Here is a 20,933-nt window from a genome sequence, read left to right on the forward strand (position 1 = left end):
TGACAGCACTACCAACCTAAAACAAAAATAATTCTCAGAATCCTTCGACGCGCGCAGTTTAAATTCAAATGTCACCTTATTTTTTGGGCACAGTAGTATATACAACCTTGAAGACAGCGCAGTTTTCATATTGAAGCAGTTGTTCCCCGTATTTTAACTCTATTTTCACTCTATTTATTATCACGTTTTTTGACTGAGCGACGACAAACAGCACAGCCGTCATCTCTCATTCATAGATTAGGTGGGTTAATTGTATAATTTATAGTATTACTGTAAGTAGAAAGACTCAGTAAATACCCTAGTATAGAAATAGCAGCAAAACTGTCGAAATCAATTAAAGCCAAAAGTGCCGATAACGGAAGATTAACTGCCAAATGGCGTTGTTGTAAATACTTGACTAGGTAAAAGTACAACGAGTAGCTTAATAACGACATATGTGTGTGCGATTCCGTACTAAAAGTGCTTTTTTTCTTTTATACCTAATTCCATATTGTTAGACCTCGCACCATAAACTACACATTTACGCACAAATTGATCACACACATATACATATGTATTTATATAATTTTCATATGAGTCAGCGGACGCCTTGAAAAACTTACCCATGTCATTAGCAAAGTAGAAACAGCTCGCCAGCAAATTGCTAACGCCCGCGCACAGCAGAATCGGAATATGCCAAAATATGATGCGTCCCTTGAGGAATTTCACCAAAAACATGATGAGCGCAATGACGAAGCCGGTGCAACCGCCAAATATCATTGGACCGTACTCGATGAGCCCGGCGTTGACGTTGCGTTCTGCGATCAGCGAGCATATCGTGTAGCCGAATATGAGGCCGCATGGCAGGAAGGTTAAACACACTAGAAAAATGCAATGGAAACTTATTATTTTTTTTTAGTTTTTTTTGCAATTTCACCAATTTTTTCACACTATTTTTCCACCTTTCTTTTACTCATTGCTTTTCATTGCAACGTACCCACAAAGGTCGGTGCGAACAGGAAGAATTTGTTGACGAAATTCTCCCACAAATTTGCAATTTTATTCGCCATTCCACACGCTCACTTCTCCACAAGTTCGGATACAGGGTGTCAGTCGCAGATCGAGAAAAAAAATTAAACTTAAATAAAACGTAGCTGAAGTTCAACGCATAGCCGCACTAAATTACAGTTAGTAAATGTAACTAAAAACTCCCCGTCGAAACGTTACAAAAAATCGTCGACGTCCCGGACAATGACCACGTTACACAAGTGCCGTTTCAATGAATTGTCTCTCGCAGTCTGACGACCCGCACTGAGTTGCAACACGCTGCGTATGGGCCCGATCGGTGCTAACTCATTTTTGTGTCCAACCTTTTGTTTTTGCCTTGAAAAATTCTCTGATAAAGTCCGTTACCAAACGCGATATGATAAGATTGGTTAGTGAGCATGTGTGAGCGCATGAAGTAGCCGATTTGGCATACTCGCTGGGCCGTCGGGCGAGCTGCTGAACATTGGCAACTTGGAAAACAAAGTTTTTGTTGATATGCTACTCATTCGTTAATATATTTGCAGTTATTTATTTGATTATCCAAAAATATAATAAATTACTGATTATTTGCTAGAAATAATAAATGTCAATATCAAGAAAATTAAATAAGCTGAATTACTTATTAATCACATGCATAGGCAGTACAGTGCCTTCAACGAGTAATCGGGTGGGTAGTTTATACAGATAATAGAAGTCGACAACACTATAAATCAAAGAGTTCATATATACAGCAACGTGCAACTATTTAGGAGCACTATTACAATAAACAATAACTTGTCAGGGTTGCCCTGCAATTTTCCAATAAATGACAACATATCGCTTATCTAAATTATTTCCATAAAAGGTATATATTCAAAACAAAAACGTATATTTTATACTCATAAAAATTGCTAGCAACACCCTAGAATAAGAGTCACACCATGCTCTGATAAATTTTGGGAGCACACCTAATGTGAGCGCCTAAAAACAAGGCGATTTCTTTAGAGAATATTTTGCATGGCAGATACAATTTATATAACGGGTGATCCAAGGGAGGTTTTAAAAATTTAGTTTTTTCTTTTGACAGATCAGACGTGAGTCTGTCAAGCAGCCATGATATTTTTGTTCAGTATTGTTTGGCATTTCATCGTGGAAAGACTTCTTCTTTTTCTTCTTAATTGGAAAGACTTACGCCTGAACAAAGTGTACAAATCGTTCAACTTTGTTACGAAAATTCACTTTCTGTAAAGAATTTATGGTCAACACAATTGGCCTACTGAGCGTACTATTCGCAACACCATCACCCATCTTGAGACCCAGCATTCATTATTGGATAATATTCGACCGAATAAACCACGTTCAGCAGGCAGTGAAGAAAATATAGCAGCCGAAGCTGAGGGTGTACACGAAGACCGTGGAGAGTCAATTTGGCGCCGTTCGCAGCAACTCGGACTGACTTAGGGAACGACATGGAGCACTTTACGTCGAGATCTTAAATTTAAAGCATACCAAATACAGTTTATGCAAGAACTGAAGCTGCTCGAACTTCTCAGGCGACATCGCTCTATGGGCTCTTAAAAAGTACCAAGAAAATCCGATGATTTCAAGCCAAATTTTGTTGAGCGATTTTCTGGCTTAATGGGTATGTAAGCAAGCAAAATTACCGCATTTGGGACGAAGAGCAACCAGAAGAGATTCAAGAGCTGCCATGTCATCCAGAAAAACAAATGGTTTCATGTGGTTTGTGTGCCTGTAGAATCATCGGTACATATTTCTTCAAAAATGATGCCGGTGAGAACGTAACCCAATAGTTGATCCCTTAAATTGAAAGTCGTGATCTCAGTGACATTTGCTTCAACAAGACGGCGCCATTTCCCACACGGTGATGTGATATCACATCGTTAGACGTTTTCATATGGGGATATGTAAAGTCTAAAGTATATGCAGACACGCTTCGATTCAGGCCTTGGAACAAAATATCTAGAGTGTCATTCGCCATTTACCAGTCGAAATGTTCGAACGAGGCATTGAAAATTGAACACTGAAAGAGATAGAGAGCCTAAATATGTTCTTTCGGCTGATAATAAACACTCCCCATTAAATTTGAAGTTTCTGGGTTTTTTCTTTAAAAAAGTAGTACATTCGATAAGTGACTTCAGTATATGAGACATTTTAATTAAATTGAGAGAATTAACACAGTATGCCCAATGATCATGATTTTTTCTTGACCCTTTTGTTGACTTTAAAAATCTGTTGTCAATACTGATTTCCATCGAGGACGAGGAACTTCTGTTATCCATTCGTATAAATTTTGCGAACATAATGGGTTTTGGTTATATTGTCTATAAAACCTTCCCGATCTCATACTCTTGGAGTTGGTATATATTCCTTGTGTCGAAGACTTCGTTTCGAAGTTGTGAATATTTTAGAACCCGTATTCCATGTTTAATGATTGCGCAGCACTGACTGGCTTACCATAGTGAAAAACATTTTGTTTGCAAAATTCGGTTTTTTTTTTTCAATATAGTTCAGGGTGATACACTGATTATAGCGACTCTCCAACTTTTCGATATCATTTTTGTAGTACGATTTGTCCTTTGCTTGAAAATAGACCACTTCATCCGACGAAAATTTCTTCCCAGCGAACATTATTTTGAGATTTGTGAGCAGGAAATAGTCGCTAGCGGCCATTTCTGAAGAATGCGGTGGATGAGGAAGCAATTTTTGCCATGACTTGTGACACGGTGCTTTGGCTTGGTGTAACAGCACTTTCTTTTTCTTCCAATGTCGCCGTTTTCGGCGATTTTGTCCTACAAAGGGTATAATAACGCCATGTAATAGTTGCTGTTGACGGTCCTTCCTTTTCCAAGGTATTCAGTAAAAATTACTCCATGCGCATCCCAAAATGCATAATCTTGCTGTTTTTCCACTCTTTGGTGTGGGTTCATCGTTTACAATCCACTCAGATGACGGTCGATTGGACTTCGGGGTGAAATAGAGTAGCCGTGTTTTATCCATTGACACATATCACTGCAAAAACTCGTTTTTATTACGCTTGAACATCTCACTCACTGCTCAGAATCATCACCTCGTCGTTTTTTGCCAGAACGTAATTAGTATTGAACTCGCGCGACATCCACTTTGCAAAGAACGTTCTCATACCCAAATATTCGTGAATGATATGATGGCGGTTTTTCCATATACATATGAATGTATGGGGTATTCCATACCAAATCGACCACTTTTGAACCCAACCCCTTTAGATTTTGCTGAAACTTATCCATCCTTTTCTACCCTTTGAAAAACATTTTTGAGATTTTTTTCAAAATTTTTTGTCCAACATCAAAAAAGTTATGAATTTTTCAAAAAAATGGCTTTTTAATTTTCAAATAGCCACTTTTGAAGAAATTGACTTTTGGGGACCTTTTTTTTAATTTTTTGCTTTTGAATGAACTTTTCGAAAATATACACGAAAAAAAATTTAACACCATCAATTATATAAAATAATCTGTTTTTTAAGTAAAATCGTCATTGTTTTTTGTAAGTTCGCCATTTTTTTTTTTTTCTCGAAAAAAACTTCAATTAATTTAACAACTATCCCTGCTAATCCCGGAGTGGGCCGATTTTTTTTATTTTTTTCATTTTTGAAAATTTGACAATTTTTTTGGAAGTTCGCCATTTTTTTTTAATTTTTTTTTCCTCAAAAAAACTTCAATTAATTTGACAACTATCCCTGCTAATTCCGGAGTGGGCCGATTTTTTTTATATTTAAAATTCATAACTTTTTTGAAGTTGGACAAAAAATTTTGAAAAAATTCTCAAAAATTTTTTTCAAAGGGTAGAAAAGGATGGATAAGTTTCAGCAAAATCTAAAGGGGTCGGATTCAAAAGTGGTCGATTTGGTATGGAATACCCCGTATATAGTATAATATTCCATATTTTCCCTACACCAAAAATCGTGTTTGAGAAGTTTTTCGAATTGTAATAAACACTGGCATAAGTGCATGGGGACTATTTTGAAGACGAATAAATAAATATTTATTTCAGAAAACAAAAACTCCCGTTATTTTTTGAACACACCTAGTATGCACATAATGCTTCTAAGGAGTTGGATGCGTATGTACACTCATCAATAATTAGCGAAATCCCTATATCTATCGCTCTTATATCTAATCGTTATAACCTTCTTAACATCGAAGTAGCAGTGATGTTGCCCGAGAATCACAATCCAGTTGTTACTACATATATGCAGAGATACCACAAACAAAAATGATATTTTTTACATAAATTTTGTTGTATCTGTAATCGTTCTGCACCTGCAAAAACGTTCATAGCCATAGTTGTTCGAAAGGAAATTCCAACCTTATTAGAGTAGAGGTAAAGTGGGAGCGACATTCAATATTCATAGTTTTACTACTTGTAGTTATACTACTATGAGCAAAAAATAGTAAGACTTTGTTCATAATTTTAAAATTCTTAATTTATTACTCCAAATCTATGCCGTCCCCCTCAAAGTAATCGTCCTTGGTCCCAACTCACTTGTGACAAAGATTTTTTTTCCAATCCTCGAAACCGTTGTTAAAATCAAATTCCGGAACAGGTCACGGCATGAGGTGATATCAGGATGTAAGATTTTGAGAAATGAGTGTAGAAGTAAACGTATTACCATTGACAAGTTCGAAGAACTGACTTTTATGACTTCTGAAATGTGTTCTAATATTTTTTGGCTGATAAATGTATGTGTTAATGGTACATTTTTATAAATTTACAAGAAAGATGCAAGTAATGATTACCACGATGTACTCAAAAAAATGTTATTGAAAGTATTTGATAGTCGAAAAAGTCTTTTCGTATTTCGAATAAAACTTCAACTTATTTTTTTTTTATTTACAATGAATTTTAATGAATCAAATAAGTACCATTTTGGTTGACCACTTTTTGCCATTTTTCCGCTAGAGACATTATTTCATCAGTGTAAAACTTTTCTGTTTTCTCGGCGAAAACTGCGACAAGTAATTTTCACCGGCTTCTCTTGAAGCCAACTTTACTCCATTAAGAGAGTTCTGCATTGACCGAAATAAATGGTAGTCCGATGGTGCAAGGTCAGGGCTATATGGTGGATGCATCAAAACTTCCCAGCCAAGCTCGCCCATTTTGCCGAGTCATCAAAGATGTGTGTGATCTAGCCTTGTCCTGATGGAAGACGAAGTCCTTTCTGTTGATCAGTTCTGGCAGTTTTTTTTTCGATAGCTTGCTTCAATCTTCTCAGTTGTTGACTGTAAATATAGAATCAATCGTTCGACCAGCTCATAGTGGATGATTCCTTTCCAATCCCACCAAACACTTAGCATAACCTTTCTAGGCGTGAATCCTGGCTTTGCGACCATTTGTTGAGCTTCACCACGCTTGAACCATGATCTTTTTCGCACATTATTGTCGCGTTTGATCCACTTTTCGTCTCCTGTTAACATGCGCTTCAGAAATGGTTCGAATTCATTTCGTTTTAACAAGGAATCGCAAATGTTAATTCGGTCCATTAAATCTTTCACAGGCAATTCACGTGGTACCCAAATATCGAGTTTTTTTTTGTAGCCAGCCTTTTTCAAATGTTTCAAAATTGTTTGGTGATGAATATTAAGTTCCTTAGCGATGTCGTGGCTGCTTATGTGACGGTCTTGCTCAATCTTTTCCATAATTTCGTCGACTTTTTCAACGAGGTGCATCTTTTACATCGAAATTTCCGGAACGAAAACGAGCGAACCATTGTTGTGCTACACGAACTGGTACAGCGTTGTCTCCGTAAACTTCACAAATTTCAATTGTGGCTCTTGTGGCGTTCTTCCCTTTTTTCCAAAAATTTCAAATATAGCGAATTTCTTAATTATTTTCACTAACTTTTGAACAGATCTAACTTTTTTTCAACTTCCCCGGATTTAATTTCTCAACAAGTTTGTCTGCCGTTATGGAAAGAAAAACTCACATGAAACTAAATGAGTAAGTAACATGACGAACTCGTTTTCGGTTTTAGTTCATCTTCATTAACCATAATTCTTCAGTTTCATTGAGTTATGAACCCTTCGATAAAAACTGCATAATCGAAATTATCGCAAAACTGCTCTTTAGCGATGTTCATGGAGCAGTTCTCCGATCGCGCTCACACTCTAACTTCTAACTGAACATAAAATCTAGACTAGTACACTCATCCAATAAAGCAATTATAAAAATACTTGAAAACTCGACAAAATTGGAAGCTAAAATTCTTTTTTTGGTAAATTTTTATTTAAATTTATTATGTCTTAGATTTTTGTATCAATCGCATTTGAAAATTTTGAAACTTGCGCGGAGGGCTTTCCGGATTTTCCTCAATAGAAACTTTTCTTCCCTGAACAAATACTTGCAAGGCGCTCACCTATCTTAGGCGGCTCCTCGCTCGCCACTGATTCTTTCGGGTACTGCTGAAATACACGATTGCCATCTAACTTCACGCAACGCACATCGTCCGGTTGTAGATCGTGGTACACAAAATAATTCGTATTCCATAGCTTGGTTTGTGGTGGCGTCGAAGGTCGGCGCCGTCTCACACCCATCAGTTTATTACGCATTTCAATGAGACCACGTGAGCGCGGCACAAAAATACATACAAGTCCAATGCAGGCTGCAGTTAAAAGTATATTGAATATACCGATTCCCAGCAACTCTTGCCAATTGTCATCTGCCAACGTTTCGTACTTTAAGACTTCCAAGACGAGCAGTTCTATAACGTAAGCTACAGCGAGCGCCAATTCGGTGTAGAGCAAAGGCGTACATTCGAGCACTAGTTGGAAAACCACGCTAGAATACACGCCGATGCAGGTATAGTAGAAGCACAGAAAGTAGAAACATTGCTCTGTGGCATTTTCGTCATAAACACCCAGCAACGCAGAGAGCGCCGTAATTTTGATAACGCCAAACATTAGGTACAACAATTTCGGCTTGTAACGTGCCATCAAGGCGCTACCCAACGCACAACCGAACGTGTAGAGCACGTATGGACCGTACAAATACTGCGTTGCCATATATGCAAAAGTGGAGCTCCAAGCCAGCTGCAGGTACGACGCTGAGTATAGCAGCGCACGCTCCAACATCAACACGGCAGCCACGCCCACAACCCACCATTGACGATTGCGCTGCACATAGTAGTCATCACGACCCACAAATAGCGCATAGATCGATTTGTTCGGCAGAAACACAAGTTTCTCCTCATTCAGCAGATTGAAAGCCAGATCGAAGGATACCTTATAATTGTGCACACCCAAATGTTGGAGCACCTCGTTCACAACGACACCGGCGAGCATGAAGAGCGAAATGACCAAATAGATCCAACCGCAATAGATCGGTTCGAACTCGTTGAATACGCTAAAGCCCACCGTGAAGCCGGCGAAGTGCAGTGCATTCCCAAATGCTATGCGCGCCGGGCGCAGGCCACGCGACGAACTGCGCAAACTGATGTAGCTGTAGCAGGGAATGAGCGTAGTGCCAATGCCGATGAAGCCGAAGTAAAAGCAAATATCTGCAAATAATATAGTATTGAGCATATTAATAGAAGCGGCGCTTTGTTTTTGTTCTTTTGTAAGCAACGTACTTAAGTTGCCCGTCAGCATGAAGCAACAACTGATAAGGTAGCATATCAGACCGTAGAAAATCACATAGAAGTGATCATAACTCTGCTGGCGTTTTAAATATTTGCGCAAAGTTAAGCCGCCCGCCAAGGCCACAGCTACAACGCCACCTAGTATGGCGTGCCAATGCACCCACAGATTGTCGTAGACGTAGGCATGCTTGCAGTAATAGCCGAAGAAGCAGCCACTCGCGAATAAGCACAGGAAAACTGAAAATAAAATTGCTTATGAAAATATAGACACAAACTTTCTGTTCTAGTTTACCAAAAATATCTGGAAAATGGTACATTTCGGTGTGAGAATACTATAATAACTGATCACTTTGTTCTATTTTTATATCTGCGCGCTTGTAGGCTTTCGAAACGTTTGATTTACTACGCTATCTCCGCATTCTTGCATCGATGACACACTCTTCAAATTGCTAGGTATCTTAGGCGTTGAGATAAAAAGTGTTGTGCCACAGAAGTTATCTTTGATTAGAGACAATAATGTGATTGGAGAGTTATGTGAGAGTTTTACTTCACACCAAATGGTTCTTTATAAAAAGTGATCTATTTCGAAGTTCCCTGCTTTCTTAAAGAAAAAACACCGAAACTTCAAATTTAATGGGAAATGTTTATTATTATTCGAAAGAACATTCTTTGGCTTTTAATTTTTTAATATGATATCTTTCAAATGTTGGCCGCGGCTACGTATGAGTTCAATTTTCGATTACGCGTTCGAGCATTTCGACTGGTTACTGGCGAATGACACGTACGATGCTTTGCTTCAAGGCGTGAATCGAAGCGGAATTGTCCGCATAGACTTTAGACTCTACATATCCCAACAGGAAAAAGTTTAACGATGTGATATCACACGATCCACACACAGACCCAAAAGTTGAAATGATCGGTTCTCTCAATAAATCCATTGATTAATGCAATGTATGGGAAGTGGCGTCATCTAGTTGAAATCACATTTCGCCGAGATCACGAGCTTCAATTTCAGGCATCAAATAGTCGGTTATTATGGCGCGATAACGGTCGCCCTTGATGGTTACGATCTCACCGACATCATTTTTGAAGAAAGATGGACCGATGATTACCACCGGTCCACAAACCATACAAAACCGTTGTTTTTTATGAAATGTCTTTGTCCCAAATGCGACAATTTGGCTTCTTTACATACTCATTGAGCCAGAAATGGACCTCATTGCTGAACAAAACATTTGGCTTGAGAACGTCGGATCTTCCTGGAACTTTTCAAGACTTCATAGAGTGAAGACATATCGTTTGGGAAGGTCGAGCGGCTTCAGTTCTGGCACAAGCACAGTCGAACCAATCGTTACAAAAATTATATTAATATTGAAGCTCCAACTCAAGTAAGGTTACAGATAGTATTTTGTAACTTAAATCGTAAAACATTACTGCGAGTGTTTCACTAACGCTTCAATCTTTCCTTAACCGATGTGTTCGAAGGATTATGCGGGTATTCTGGCTAAGTGTTATGAGCGATGGTAACCCCTAGACCACAAATAAACAGCTACATGTCGATATCGAAAATCGCACGTCAACATTACCAAACCAGCGTAAGAAAGTCGACGGCGCGAGAGGTCAGCCGAAACAAGGAGGCGGGAAGTCGAAGCAGAAGCGCAGATAATTATCATTCGTGAGAATAAATTAAATTTCCAGCGAAAAATTAATCTCATTAGAATTTCTTGGTATTTCTTGTGCAAGAATTGAACCGAACTAAATAACACAGAAAGCAAAAAACCCAAAATGAAGAAATTCAAATACCAAGCGTAAAAAATATATACTCTATTTCAAGAGAAAGTGACGAAATCCTGCCTATACTTTGGATGAACTATGGATTGGCCGAGGAAGATAGTTTTGAAACCACATATCCAAAGCTCAGAACGACCAGAATTCAGATAATCGGATAAATTTATAAAATCTGCTAGGTCTCGCCAAAATCTTTCTCCAATTGAAAATGAGTAACAGAACCCTATCTGTAATTTTAGACATCGTGATGGTTGAATGAAATCAAATTAAACATACACCATAATAAAATAAATTGACACAATGGTTCTCAATATGGAAGATATTTGAGATTTTACCGATTTCAATGAAGACGTTCATGCTTCAGCTGGGTTCCTTACGCAAAGGAAGGATGGTCGGCGTTGCGAGTTTTCGAGAGAAATGTTCTGCGTACTATTTATGGTCATTTGCGAATTTGCAAGCGCTAAAACCGCTGTCGATTAAATGATGATCTGTACGAGATGTACGGTGACATTGACTTAGTTCAGCGAATCGAGACACTGCTCTAAAAGCATTTGACACAGTACCCGCCGCAGGAAGCAGAGGAAGAGGAAGACCTTCACTCCGTTGGAAAGACTAGGTAGAGAAGGACCTGGCTACACTTGGAATCTTCAATTGGCTCCAGACAGCAAAAACGTAGAACGACTGGCGCGCTATTGTAAACTCAACTATAACCGCGTAAGCGATGTCTACGCCAAACAAAAAGAAGAAAAAACAGCAAAGCAGTAACCCTCGCATTACCAAAATTAAAAAAAAAATCTGTCCACGTTGGTGTAATGAACTAACTTATAATATACTTCTCGCTAACAGTCGAAAAATGTGCCATGCTTTAAAGTAATGAAGGAATGATAAGGGTTTATATCTCATCTAATGTCAACTTTCTTCGGAACGGACAATAGTTATGCGAAAATATAGTATTCAACAACTTGGATGCTTTATTGAAGACCGTGAATTCAAGAGTACGCTAAATTTCAAAACAGATACAACAGACCGCTCTTATCGGTAGTCTAGTTGAATTAAGCAGCTCGCAAATATCTTCCAGTCATACCGAGTTTTGGTATTATGTTACAAACACACTGTGCAATCAACTTTCAGTTAGCCAAAGTAATAACTCATACGCTCCGTATAATCACGAGCCAGCAGCGATTTGCTCCGAATGGAATACGAACTGCGCAAGTACAAATAATTCGGCAAAGACGCCGAATTTCATGAATGAAACTGCCGGCACGAACGCTCGCAGGGTTGATAACAGCATTTCACCCTTCAACATCCGCTGCAAATGTTTACGGCAATAAGCCGCCAACTTCGCGCAGCAGGGGCGCACTTCGGCACAGCGAGAGCGCATTTTCGTCGAACTTCGACGTAAACGGTTATCGTACAGTGCGTAAAGTAGTACCTGAATGGTATGTTAATGTGGATGCGGTGTGGAAAAATGCTTGCTGCTTTGCTAGCTTTCAGCAAGCGCTCTTTTTCGCTGCCAATAAACAACCCCCAACGGCAGCGGCGTTCTACCAATAAAGCGAGCTGTCAGTTATCCTTTTTGACATTTACTTTTGGAGCGCTTTTGTAGCGGCTTCTGTTTATGTATGCTGCTGCTCTGCTTTTCATGCTCTGTTTTTGTGCGTCATTCGTCTTTATCATTTGGCGAAATGCGTGAAGTTTGGAAGGCAAGCAAACCTTCCTCGCCACTTTCATGGCGGATATTTGACATTTATTGCGCCCACACCAACACACACACATACAAACGTTATAGAAATGTTTGACTTGATTTCTTATCGACACATATACTTCTATATATGTATATGGATAGGTATTTGTAAATTGCCCTCATTCGCCTTAACGCTCAATCACCCACACACACACACCATCACACACAATCAAGCCGAGCTGTGCGAAATCAACCCTTTTCGCTGGGAAATCGTTGCAGGAAATTTTGGAAATTTTCCTCTTCGTCAAATTAGTGCAATTGTGCAATTATTCTAGCAACACACAGCAATGTAGTGACTGTCGAAAATCAGAAAATCAGTGATTTTTAGCAAAATGTAGTGGCCATAGTTAAGTTGAACAAGTTGTGATGTGTGTACTTATAATGGTAGTTGTTCGGAGCGCTATTAATATCGTCAAGTCGACCGAATTTGTGCATTTTGTGTGATTTGGATGGAGAAAACGAGCAACGAGGGCAGCGCCGCAGCAGTATGTTTGTCATGAACTGGTTCAACAATCTCAGTAATCGCAGTTTGGCGATAACGCTGCTAATTTGCATATCCCTAATATATGTATCATATACATTCAATTCGTGCCTATTAACAAGCATTAGTCGGACATTCCAAAAGGTGCGTGGTTAGCGTTATAGATTTGATATTATTTTGCACACCAAGGAGATGTCTTACATTAAATCGGCTGTAAGCAAATTATGCTGCAGATGCTACACACACATAAGGGTGGTTCATATAGTGACCGGCTTTTAAACGTGTAACAAGAAAGAACGTAAACTTCGGTTGCACCGCAGCTAAATACTCTTCATACCATAGTGGGCAAAAGATAGTAAGACTTTTTACTTTAAATATCGAAAATATTTTTTTTTGTTTGGTTTGACTGTCAGTGTACCCGTGCCAAATGTCCTATCAAAATAATCATTAGAACTTACGCTTGTCTCCCTGATTTGCATAAAGTGCATTCGGCGATAAACAGCCAGGGATCTTACTAAAATCGTTGAAATATCGGTAGGATTATTGAAAACCATTTTGAAAGATCATTTGGGTCTAAGAAAAGTAAAGGCACGATTAGTTCCAAAATCACTAAATTTTTTTAGAAACAGCGTCACGTTAACGTCTGTGAAACAATGCTTTCCGATTACCAGATGTCATAAAACGTATTATTACTGGCGATAAGTTTTGGATACAGACAATCCATCGGCTAAATATCGTGGCAAAGGTGAGCCAAAGCCTTCAAAGAAGGTCCAAAATCAAGGTTATGTTGACAGTTTTCTACGATTATCGAGATGTGGTGCACTCCGAATTCCTTCCGACCGGCCTCAAGGAAACTGTCGACAAGTTATTAACATATTAACGGGTTTTTTCTATAGGACGTTACAAAAATAGACCAATAAGGACAACAAACGATGTCATATATTTTCCCGTTCCTTTGACGTTTCCCTTCAGTAAGGTTTGCCGAAATCGTCATGGAAAGATATACGATCCAACAACGAGTGGAAATTATTAAAATGTATTAATCGGAGTCAGTGGCCTCAACTTTAAGAGCGCTAAGTCCAATTTATGGTCGTCATAATCGTCCTGTCAGATCAACGATTGTGCGAGGAAAAAGTGGAAAAATTTCAATCCACAGGCACAGTACAAAATGTTGCCGGCTTGCTGCCACTAGCGCATCAATTGAGGAAGACCCATGTCAGTCCTTCACACGTCGATCTCAAGCGTTGGGCTCTCTTTGACGTCGTTGTGGCGATTTTTTTGAAAAGCCTCCATTCTTACAAGATCAAATTGACGCAAGAAGTGAAGCCGCTTGACCACCAGAATCGTCGTATGTTCGTGAATTGAGCTGAGCTTGATAAGGATCCGGATTTTCATCGAAACATCGTCTTCAGCGATGAGTTTCATTTCTGGCTGAATGGCCCAGTCAATGGACTGCCTCGGTCGTGCGATTTGTCGCCGTAAGACTATTTCCTGGGGGCTACATCAACTCTATAGTCTATGCCAACAAGCCAGCGACGATTGATGAACTTCGTATGAATATCGAACGTAAAATAGCACCAGTATCGGCCGATTTAAGCTGGAAAACCGTCGAAAATTGGGTTCAGCGAGTGAATTACTAGCCTCATATGTACTTTCCGAGGAATACAAAATTTCACCGATATCCTGCACCGTTTTTGCTCTATTTGAAAAAACTTTTGTAGCGCTATATTTGAGTCAAACAAAATTAAAGCTATTGCGGAAGGATTATTCGAGGATTGAAAAAAATATTGGTGCCAAGTGGGACTACTTTGAGAGGGACGACATACACTTTGAAGAACAAATTAAGAATTTTAAAATTATGAACAAAGTTTTACTATTTTTTGCTCATACATAGTAGTAAATACAAAAGAATCCATACAAGAACTTTATTTCAATTTTGATCGGTCAGTTTTGTATCCTATTCAGCTATGTATATCCTATAGTGATCCGAAATGAACAATTTCTTCGGACTGGATAATAATCCATGCCAAATTTTAAGAAGATACATAGTCAAATAAAATGTTTTCCATACAAGGACTTGTTTCCAATTGTTCAGCTTGTATTGCAACTATGTGCTATAGTGGTCCGATCTAAACAATTTCATCGGTGGTTGTAGCATTACTCTGGATCCTTGTCAAATTTCGTGAAGCTACAATTTATGAGCCACCCTTTACGTTACAAATGTTATAAGCAAGTTAAGGCTCTCCTCAAATCAACTTATATTGACTAATAACTAACAAAAATTTACATCTCACAGAATCCATTTCGCGGCCTACTTTTTACCGATGACGAGCTCACCGTTACTACTACAACACCGCCACCCACGAAGCTAGATACTTCAAATGACAGCGTTAGTGTCGTCGGTGTGGCATCGAAACATACACAGGAAGCTTTAAGCTTAAGAAATCACGGTTCATCCGTTGTACATATTGCGACGTTAAGTGGTTCAAATAACAACACCAACAACAACAACAACAATGCAAGCAATCCGCCACAGGAAGCTGCTGACGGTTCACCGAAATATCGTTTCCTACGTCAACAAGGTTTGCATCCGTCGCGTCATCTGCCCGACACGCTCATCATTGGCGTGAAGAAGAGCGGCACACGCGCGCTACTTGAATTCATACGTCTGCATCCGGATGTACGCGCCGCCGGCTGTGAGGTGCATTTTTTTGATCGTCACTATCAGCGTGGTCTGCGCTGGTATCGCCACCACATGCCCTACACCATTGAGGGTCAAATAACAATGGAGAAGACGCCGAGCTATTTTGTGACAAAAGAGGTGCCGCAGCGGGTGCATCAAATGAATGCGGCGACAAAGTGAGTTAAAGGCGCGGCGAAACAAAATTATAATATAACAGATTAGATCGACTGTATTATTTTATTTGAGAATCTTATTTCTAACATAACCTCAAATACTGTACTCACGTCAGCTTCTCAAAGTAGCAACATACCTTTGTTAGGTGACGGCTTGAGGTGCGTATGCTAATATCTAGCACTATATTTTAAGATAAAATGGGAAGAGAACCATTATTAACCACAGCTAAGGCTAGACTTATTCTGTTTAGCAACTTAGTGGTAAAGACTTGCCTCCTTAAAAATTCAGTAAAGAGAAGGGCGAGCGCCACCACCAAACGATTCTACAAAATGACAGGCCACAGAATGAAGAGCCAAGTGTGTTTTAATACAAAGAATAAGTCATTTACACTCTTAAAATACAGTCCTATCATTCAGTCACAAAATTTTTTCAAATTCCGTTCATACCAGATAACTACTTTTCTTTCTGCATGATTTTAGCTATCTAACTCTAGATCCGTGATCCGTCAGATAGGGAATTATTGAAAATATCTTCAAACGTTGAAAAATGTTTCTTAGAAATCATAATTCTCCTTTATCTGAAATATAGAAAAAAGAAAATTGTCATTTCGATCTCTTTTGGACGACCTTGATACATCGGCGAAACCTATAAAGTTGTTCGAAAACTAATCGGCTATTGATATCTTATATCAGAATCCCTACGAAGCCTCTTTCAAAATATTCCTTTTTTGACAAAAAGCTCATCATATACCCTAAACTATCAAGGGCCTCTTGTACTTTCAGGGCGAGTTAATGCGGTTCCCGCTTCTTCTTCTTCATTGTCGTAGACAGCGCTTACGCTGTTATAGTCGAGTTTACAACAGCGCCACTCATTCTTTCTTTTCGCTTTTTGGCGACAATTAGGTTAATGCGGTTCCCGCTTCTTCTTCTTCATTGTCGTAGACAGCGCTTACGCTGTTATAGTCGAGTTTACAACAGCGCCACTCATTCTTTCTTTTCGCTTTTTGGCGACAATTAACACGGAGTGAAGGTCTTCCTCTTTCTCTGCTTTATCCGGCGGCCACTGCTTTGAATACTATCAGAACTAGAGTGTTTTCATCCATTCGGACAACATGATCTAGCAAGCGTAGCTGCTTTCTCCTAATTCGCTGAACTATGTCAACGTCGTCGTATATCTCGTACAGCTCATCGTTCCATCGAATGCGATACTCACCGTTGCCAATGCGCAAAGAACCAAAAATCTTCCGCAGAACCTTTCTCCCGAAAACTCGTAACGTCGACTCATCAACAGGATGGGAATAATGAGTGACTTACCTATTAAGTTTATTATTGGCTTGACCATCCAAAATTCAATTGAATGGACAAAACTACTTAAATAACTATGAGTCATTACTTTGGAAACTTTGTTTTGCTTCTTATTAAATTCAGTAAATTCCAAAATCTACACATTACTTTTCTTTCCTATAGGCTGTTAATTGTTGTGCGCGATCCTGTGACACGAGCCATATCCGACTATACGCAAGCGGCCAGCAAGAAATCGGATATGAAACGTTTCGAAGATTTAGCCTTCGTCAACGGCTCGTTCGCGGTAGTGGACACCGCTTGGGGACCGGTCAAAATAGGTGTATACTCGCGTTATCTGGAGAAGTGGTTGAAATACTTTCCGCTCTCGCAATTGCTCTTCATAAGCGGCGAACGGCTTATTATGGATCCTGCCTATGAGATTGGACGTGTACAAGACTTCTTGGGTCTCAAACGCGTCGTGACTGAGAAACATTTTTACTTTAACGCCACCAAAGGTTTCCCCTGTCTATTCAAGTCGGAAGCGCGTTCCACGCCACATTGTTTGGGCAAGACGAAAGGACGCAATCATCCGCACATAGAGGAAGCTGCCATCGAACGTTTGCGCGAATTCTATCGACCGTTCAACAACAAATTTTACCAAATGACCGGCATCAATTTCGCTTGGCCCTAAAGCGGATACACACAAGCGTCTTATGAGGGCAAGTCGATGTATATAGCGGGCGGAAGTAATATTACAAGCGCTTCAAAAGCGTTGAACGAAGTTAGTATTTACGATATTGTCAGAAGACATACGATCTTCGACAAAAAAATTACGATATGGTCGAAAAAATTACGATATTCGTCGAAAATATTTACGATATATGTATGTATGTATATACATATGTACGAATACATTCATATAAAAGTGGTATCAACTATGCTGTTGTTAGCCAAATTTACATACTTAGTATGTACTCGTAAGTGATAACGAGCGAGTAGTTAGGTACTCGTTTGTTTAATGATCGTCGGAAATGCACAATTTTTGCTTCAAAACTTTATAAACGAACTTTGCAATCTCGTAGTTTACACATACGAATTACATACATACAAATCGTAGATCATTAGCGTAAGCGTTTCATACATATTGACATACCATAGGTATTTATAATACTAGCATAAAAAGATACGTTTACTTGCAAGCGCGAAAAATCATTACTTCACGCACCAAATAAAAAATGAAATCAACATCTCAGCAAATGAATAGATGTATTATATAATTTATGTGATATACAACTATGTAGATCGATTTAATATGCAAATATCTGAGTTTTTGAACATTAGGGTAGAACATTTGATCAAAATATGCCGATCACGGATCTAATTTGAACTCATATAAATATTTTTTTGACAAAATTCTTCAAAATTTGTCTTCAAACCGATCTAAAGTTGTATCTAAGCATGATCGAAGAAAGGCTGTGCTCTAAGATCTATTTTCGAATTAACGCAAAGCCAAAAAGTTTTTGCTAAATTAAACAAGTAAAAAAGTTCAAAAACTTCGGTTGAGGGCGGATATTAGACACTTTAACAATTTCAAGGAAGACTATTGTATATATCAAGATATCATATACATTAGGGCTTTTTTTAACTATTCATTTTTTTCAATCCCTTCATGAAATTTCTTTGGAAATACCCTAACAAAAATTCTCTACAAATTATAGACCTTAATATTAACATTAAGGACTTGACCGAGGCATGTAAAAATTTTCCATTGAAAATACACGAAAATCGTGACTTTTTATCTTTAAATTTCTATAGATCAGAGGCATTTTATTGCATCGCTTTGACTTTAGACACATATTCCTCAGAATTAAACACTCTACAAAAGTTTCCATTGCGACAAAGTCGAAACTCACACCGGCGAGGTAGTACGAGGCTCTAAACCTGATTTTTCCATAAAAACCGATTTTTTTTTAATTTATCTCGAAAATGACAAGAGCTATAAAAAAATGTAAATGACGAACTTGCAGGAAATTTTATTTGCTACAAAAAAGTCCGAAGGCAAAAGCCTGTATGGAGTTTTCAGAGATTTTTTATATGTAATATCTATAGCCTTACTTAAAAAGCCGAATATCTCGAAAAGTATTAGTGATAGCTCTGACCTTTTTTGTAGCAAATAAAATTTCCTACAAGTTTTTCATTTACATTTTTTCTATAGCTAATAGCTGAGAAAGACTCTACTTCTAAAAAAGTGGTATAACAAAGTTGGAAGATCGCTATAGTCGGTAGCACACTCAATGTCTTACTCCGCTAAATAAAAAAATCCACTGCTCAAAAAATTCATATTTTAATAAGTTTTTGCAAATTTTCTTCCCGAACACCTTAAGACCGACCAATAATATCCAGTAATGGTAACGGTATATAGGTTAGCTTAGGTATCGATATAGCTCGCTTGGAAATATATAAATTCGTCCTTTGTGTTACCCAAAAACATAGATAGACGATGCCTTTTGAAGTAACCACAAATTTATTAAGGCGGTTAATATCAATCCCAGCCAGTTTGTTAGGTTAGTTTGACAAAATAGAGGAAAATAGATTCCAACTGGCCTACTCCATACAGGTTTGATAAAAAGCGTCTGACAAAACCTCACCGGGAGTGAACATACTGGTCAGTGTTCAGTCAAAACCTCTTTTGGCTCACTTTAGGCCAGAAATGAACTCTCAAACGTACAAGTTCTGCTTGTTTACCAGCGTATGCTGAGCTGGAACGCAAGAGGGCATCAAAAAACCGATTTCCTTCCAATCGGAGCTTGTTCTCTAACAAGCTCATCAGCATTGCAATTTCCGGGGATTTCGCTGTGACCAGGCACCAATATAAGTATAGCAAGAAAAAAGTGTGAAGCTTTTACTAATAAGATTATGCACTTCTTGACTTGTTTGAAACGCTCGCATATATACCGCTATCTTAATGCCAGCTACTTCCGCTTGAAAGGCACTTAGACTGGTAACCGGAAATTTAAGTTGATAGAGAGCGTCACAGTAGACTCCACCTTCTATCCTCCCTCTTACAGGGCACTGCAGCCTCAGGAAGCACTTGTCCAACAAGAGCGTCTCTTGCGCAAACTGCCGGTTTTTCCATCTACGTGGACAGGGATCACATCACCTCAGTCATGTCCAGCACGCTCCTGGAATTGTTCAGAGTGCTAGACCTTTGTGACCAAATGGGATATAGAAGAGGAAGCAATAGACTATAGGTCGTAGTGCAAAGCCTCAGTTATTTTCTTTTCTATTCTATCTTCCTTCTTAACCATCAGTTGTTGTTGTAGCGGCACAAAACATTCCTGCAGTCGCATTGGCAACCCTTTTCCGGCTAAAAATCCGTATTCGGTTACTTAGACCCGACTGTCGTGGGAAGGACTCTTAACCACATCTTCTTCATAGGTTTTGCCGTAACGGTATATAAGTATTACCACATTTCTTAAAGCACAACCTTTTTCCAAGTCACGCTTCAAACTCATAAATAATTCACTTGCAAATCATTATAAGCAAAACAAAAAGCAAATAAAATCGAAAATCGAAAATTAAAAACATTGTAGCTTTATTCTCGCACACTATTTATCAAGCATCATAGTTCCTTTTTGCTCTCTGCATTTTAATAATACATATGTACTACCGATATCAATTGCCTAAAAAGTACGAATACAAAAACCAACACGAAGCCAACGCAACCAACACAATAGCAACAATAATATTACTGAGTATATACAACAAAAACAATAAAGAAGTGAATAAAAATAATTAAAGCATCGATTTTAAAGCGAAATACAAACACACGCACACATATACATAAATTTAGCTTAAAATAGTAGCTTACTTGCATGCCAATCAAAGCGGAGCTTTTTTCATATAAACATAACCTAAAAATGCAATATAGTATTACTTACAAAAATATTACTTTCGCTACTTAAAATACTTACAAAAAGTAACAAAAATATTAGATTAAGCTCTCTATCTAGTTATATATATATTAAGTGGTAGATAAATCAAATGACCAAGCGATCTTCCATTCATTTTACTTGCGCATTGTGTAACACACACACACACACAAATAAAGGCCGCAAAAGCCTCTAGGCTCAAATATAATACAT

General features: G+C 38.5%; 3 protein-coding genes across 3 annotated transcripts in view; 1 reads left to right on the plus strand and 2 right to left on the minus strand.

The window, feature by feature from the left end:
* Positions 1–1,312, minus strand: part of LOC120775697 — a 10,320-nt gene extending 9,008 nt beyond the window's left edge. The window contains exons 1-2 of the mRNA XM_040106008.1: positions 977–1,312; positions 603–860 (exon numbers count right to left, since the gene is read on the minus strand). Of these exons, the coding sequence (XP_039961942.1) occupies positions 603–860; positions 977–1,049 (331 nt within the window). The 5' untranslated portion in view covers positions 1,050–1,312. The remainder of the gene's footprint in view (positions 1–602; positions 861–976) is intronic.
* Positions 1,313–7,367: 6,055 nt separating this feature from the next.
* LOC120775500 lies at positions 7,368–8,981 on the minus strand. Its single transcript, XM_040105707.1, has 3 exons — positions 8,928–8,981; positions 8,627–8,872; positions 7,368–8,554 (listed from the first exon to the last, which is right to left on the minus strand). The coding sequence occupies exons 1-3, from the start codon at positions 8,950–8,952 to the stop codon at positions 7,368–7,370; spliced, it is 1,458 nt and encodes a 485-aa protein (XP_039961641.1). The 5' UTR covers positions 8,953–8,981.
* A 3,464-nt stretch (positions 8,982–12,445) lies between these two features.
* LOC120775456 (heparan sulfate glucosamine 3-O-sulfotransferase 6) lies at positions 12,446–17,746 on the plus strand. The gene is made up of 3 exons (XM_040105642.1): positions 12,446–12,792; positions 14,945–15,507; positions 16,972–17,746. The coding sequence occupies exons 1-3, from the start codon at positions 12,655–12,657 to the stop codon at positions 17,477–17,479; spliced, it is 1,209 nt and encodes a 402-aa protein (XP_039961576.1). The 5' UTR covers positions 12,446–12,654; the 3' UTR covers positions 17,480–17,746.
* Positions 17,747–20,933: the final 3,187 nt, after the last annotated feature.

Source organism: Bactrocera tryoni, chromosome 4, assembly GCF_016617805.1.
Source record: "Bactrocera tryoni isolate S06 chromosome 4, CSIRO_BtryS06_freeze2, whole genome shotgun sequence".
Taxonomy (NCBI): domain Eukaryota; kingdom Metazoa; phylum Arthropoda; class Insecta; order Diptera; family Tephritidae; genus Bactrocera; species Bactrocera tryoni.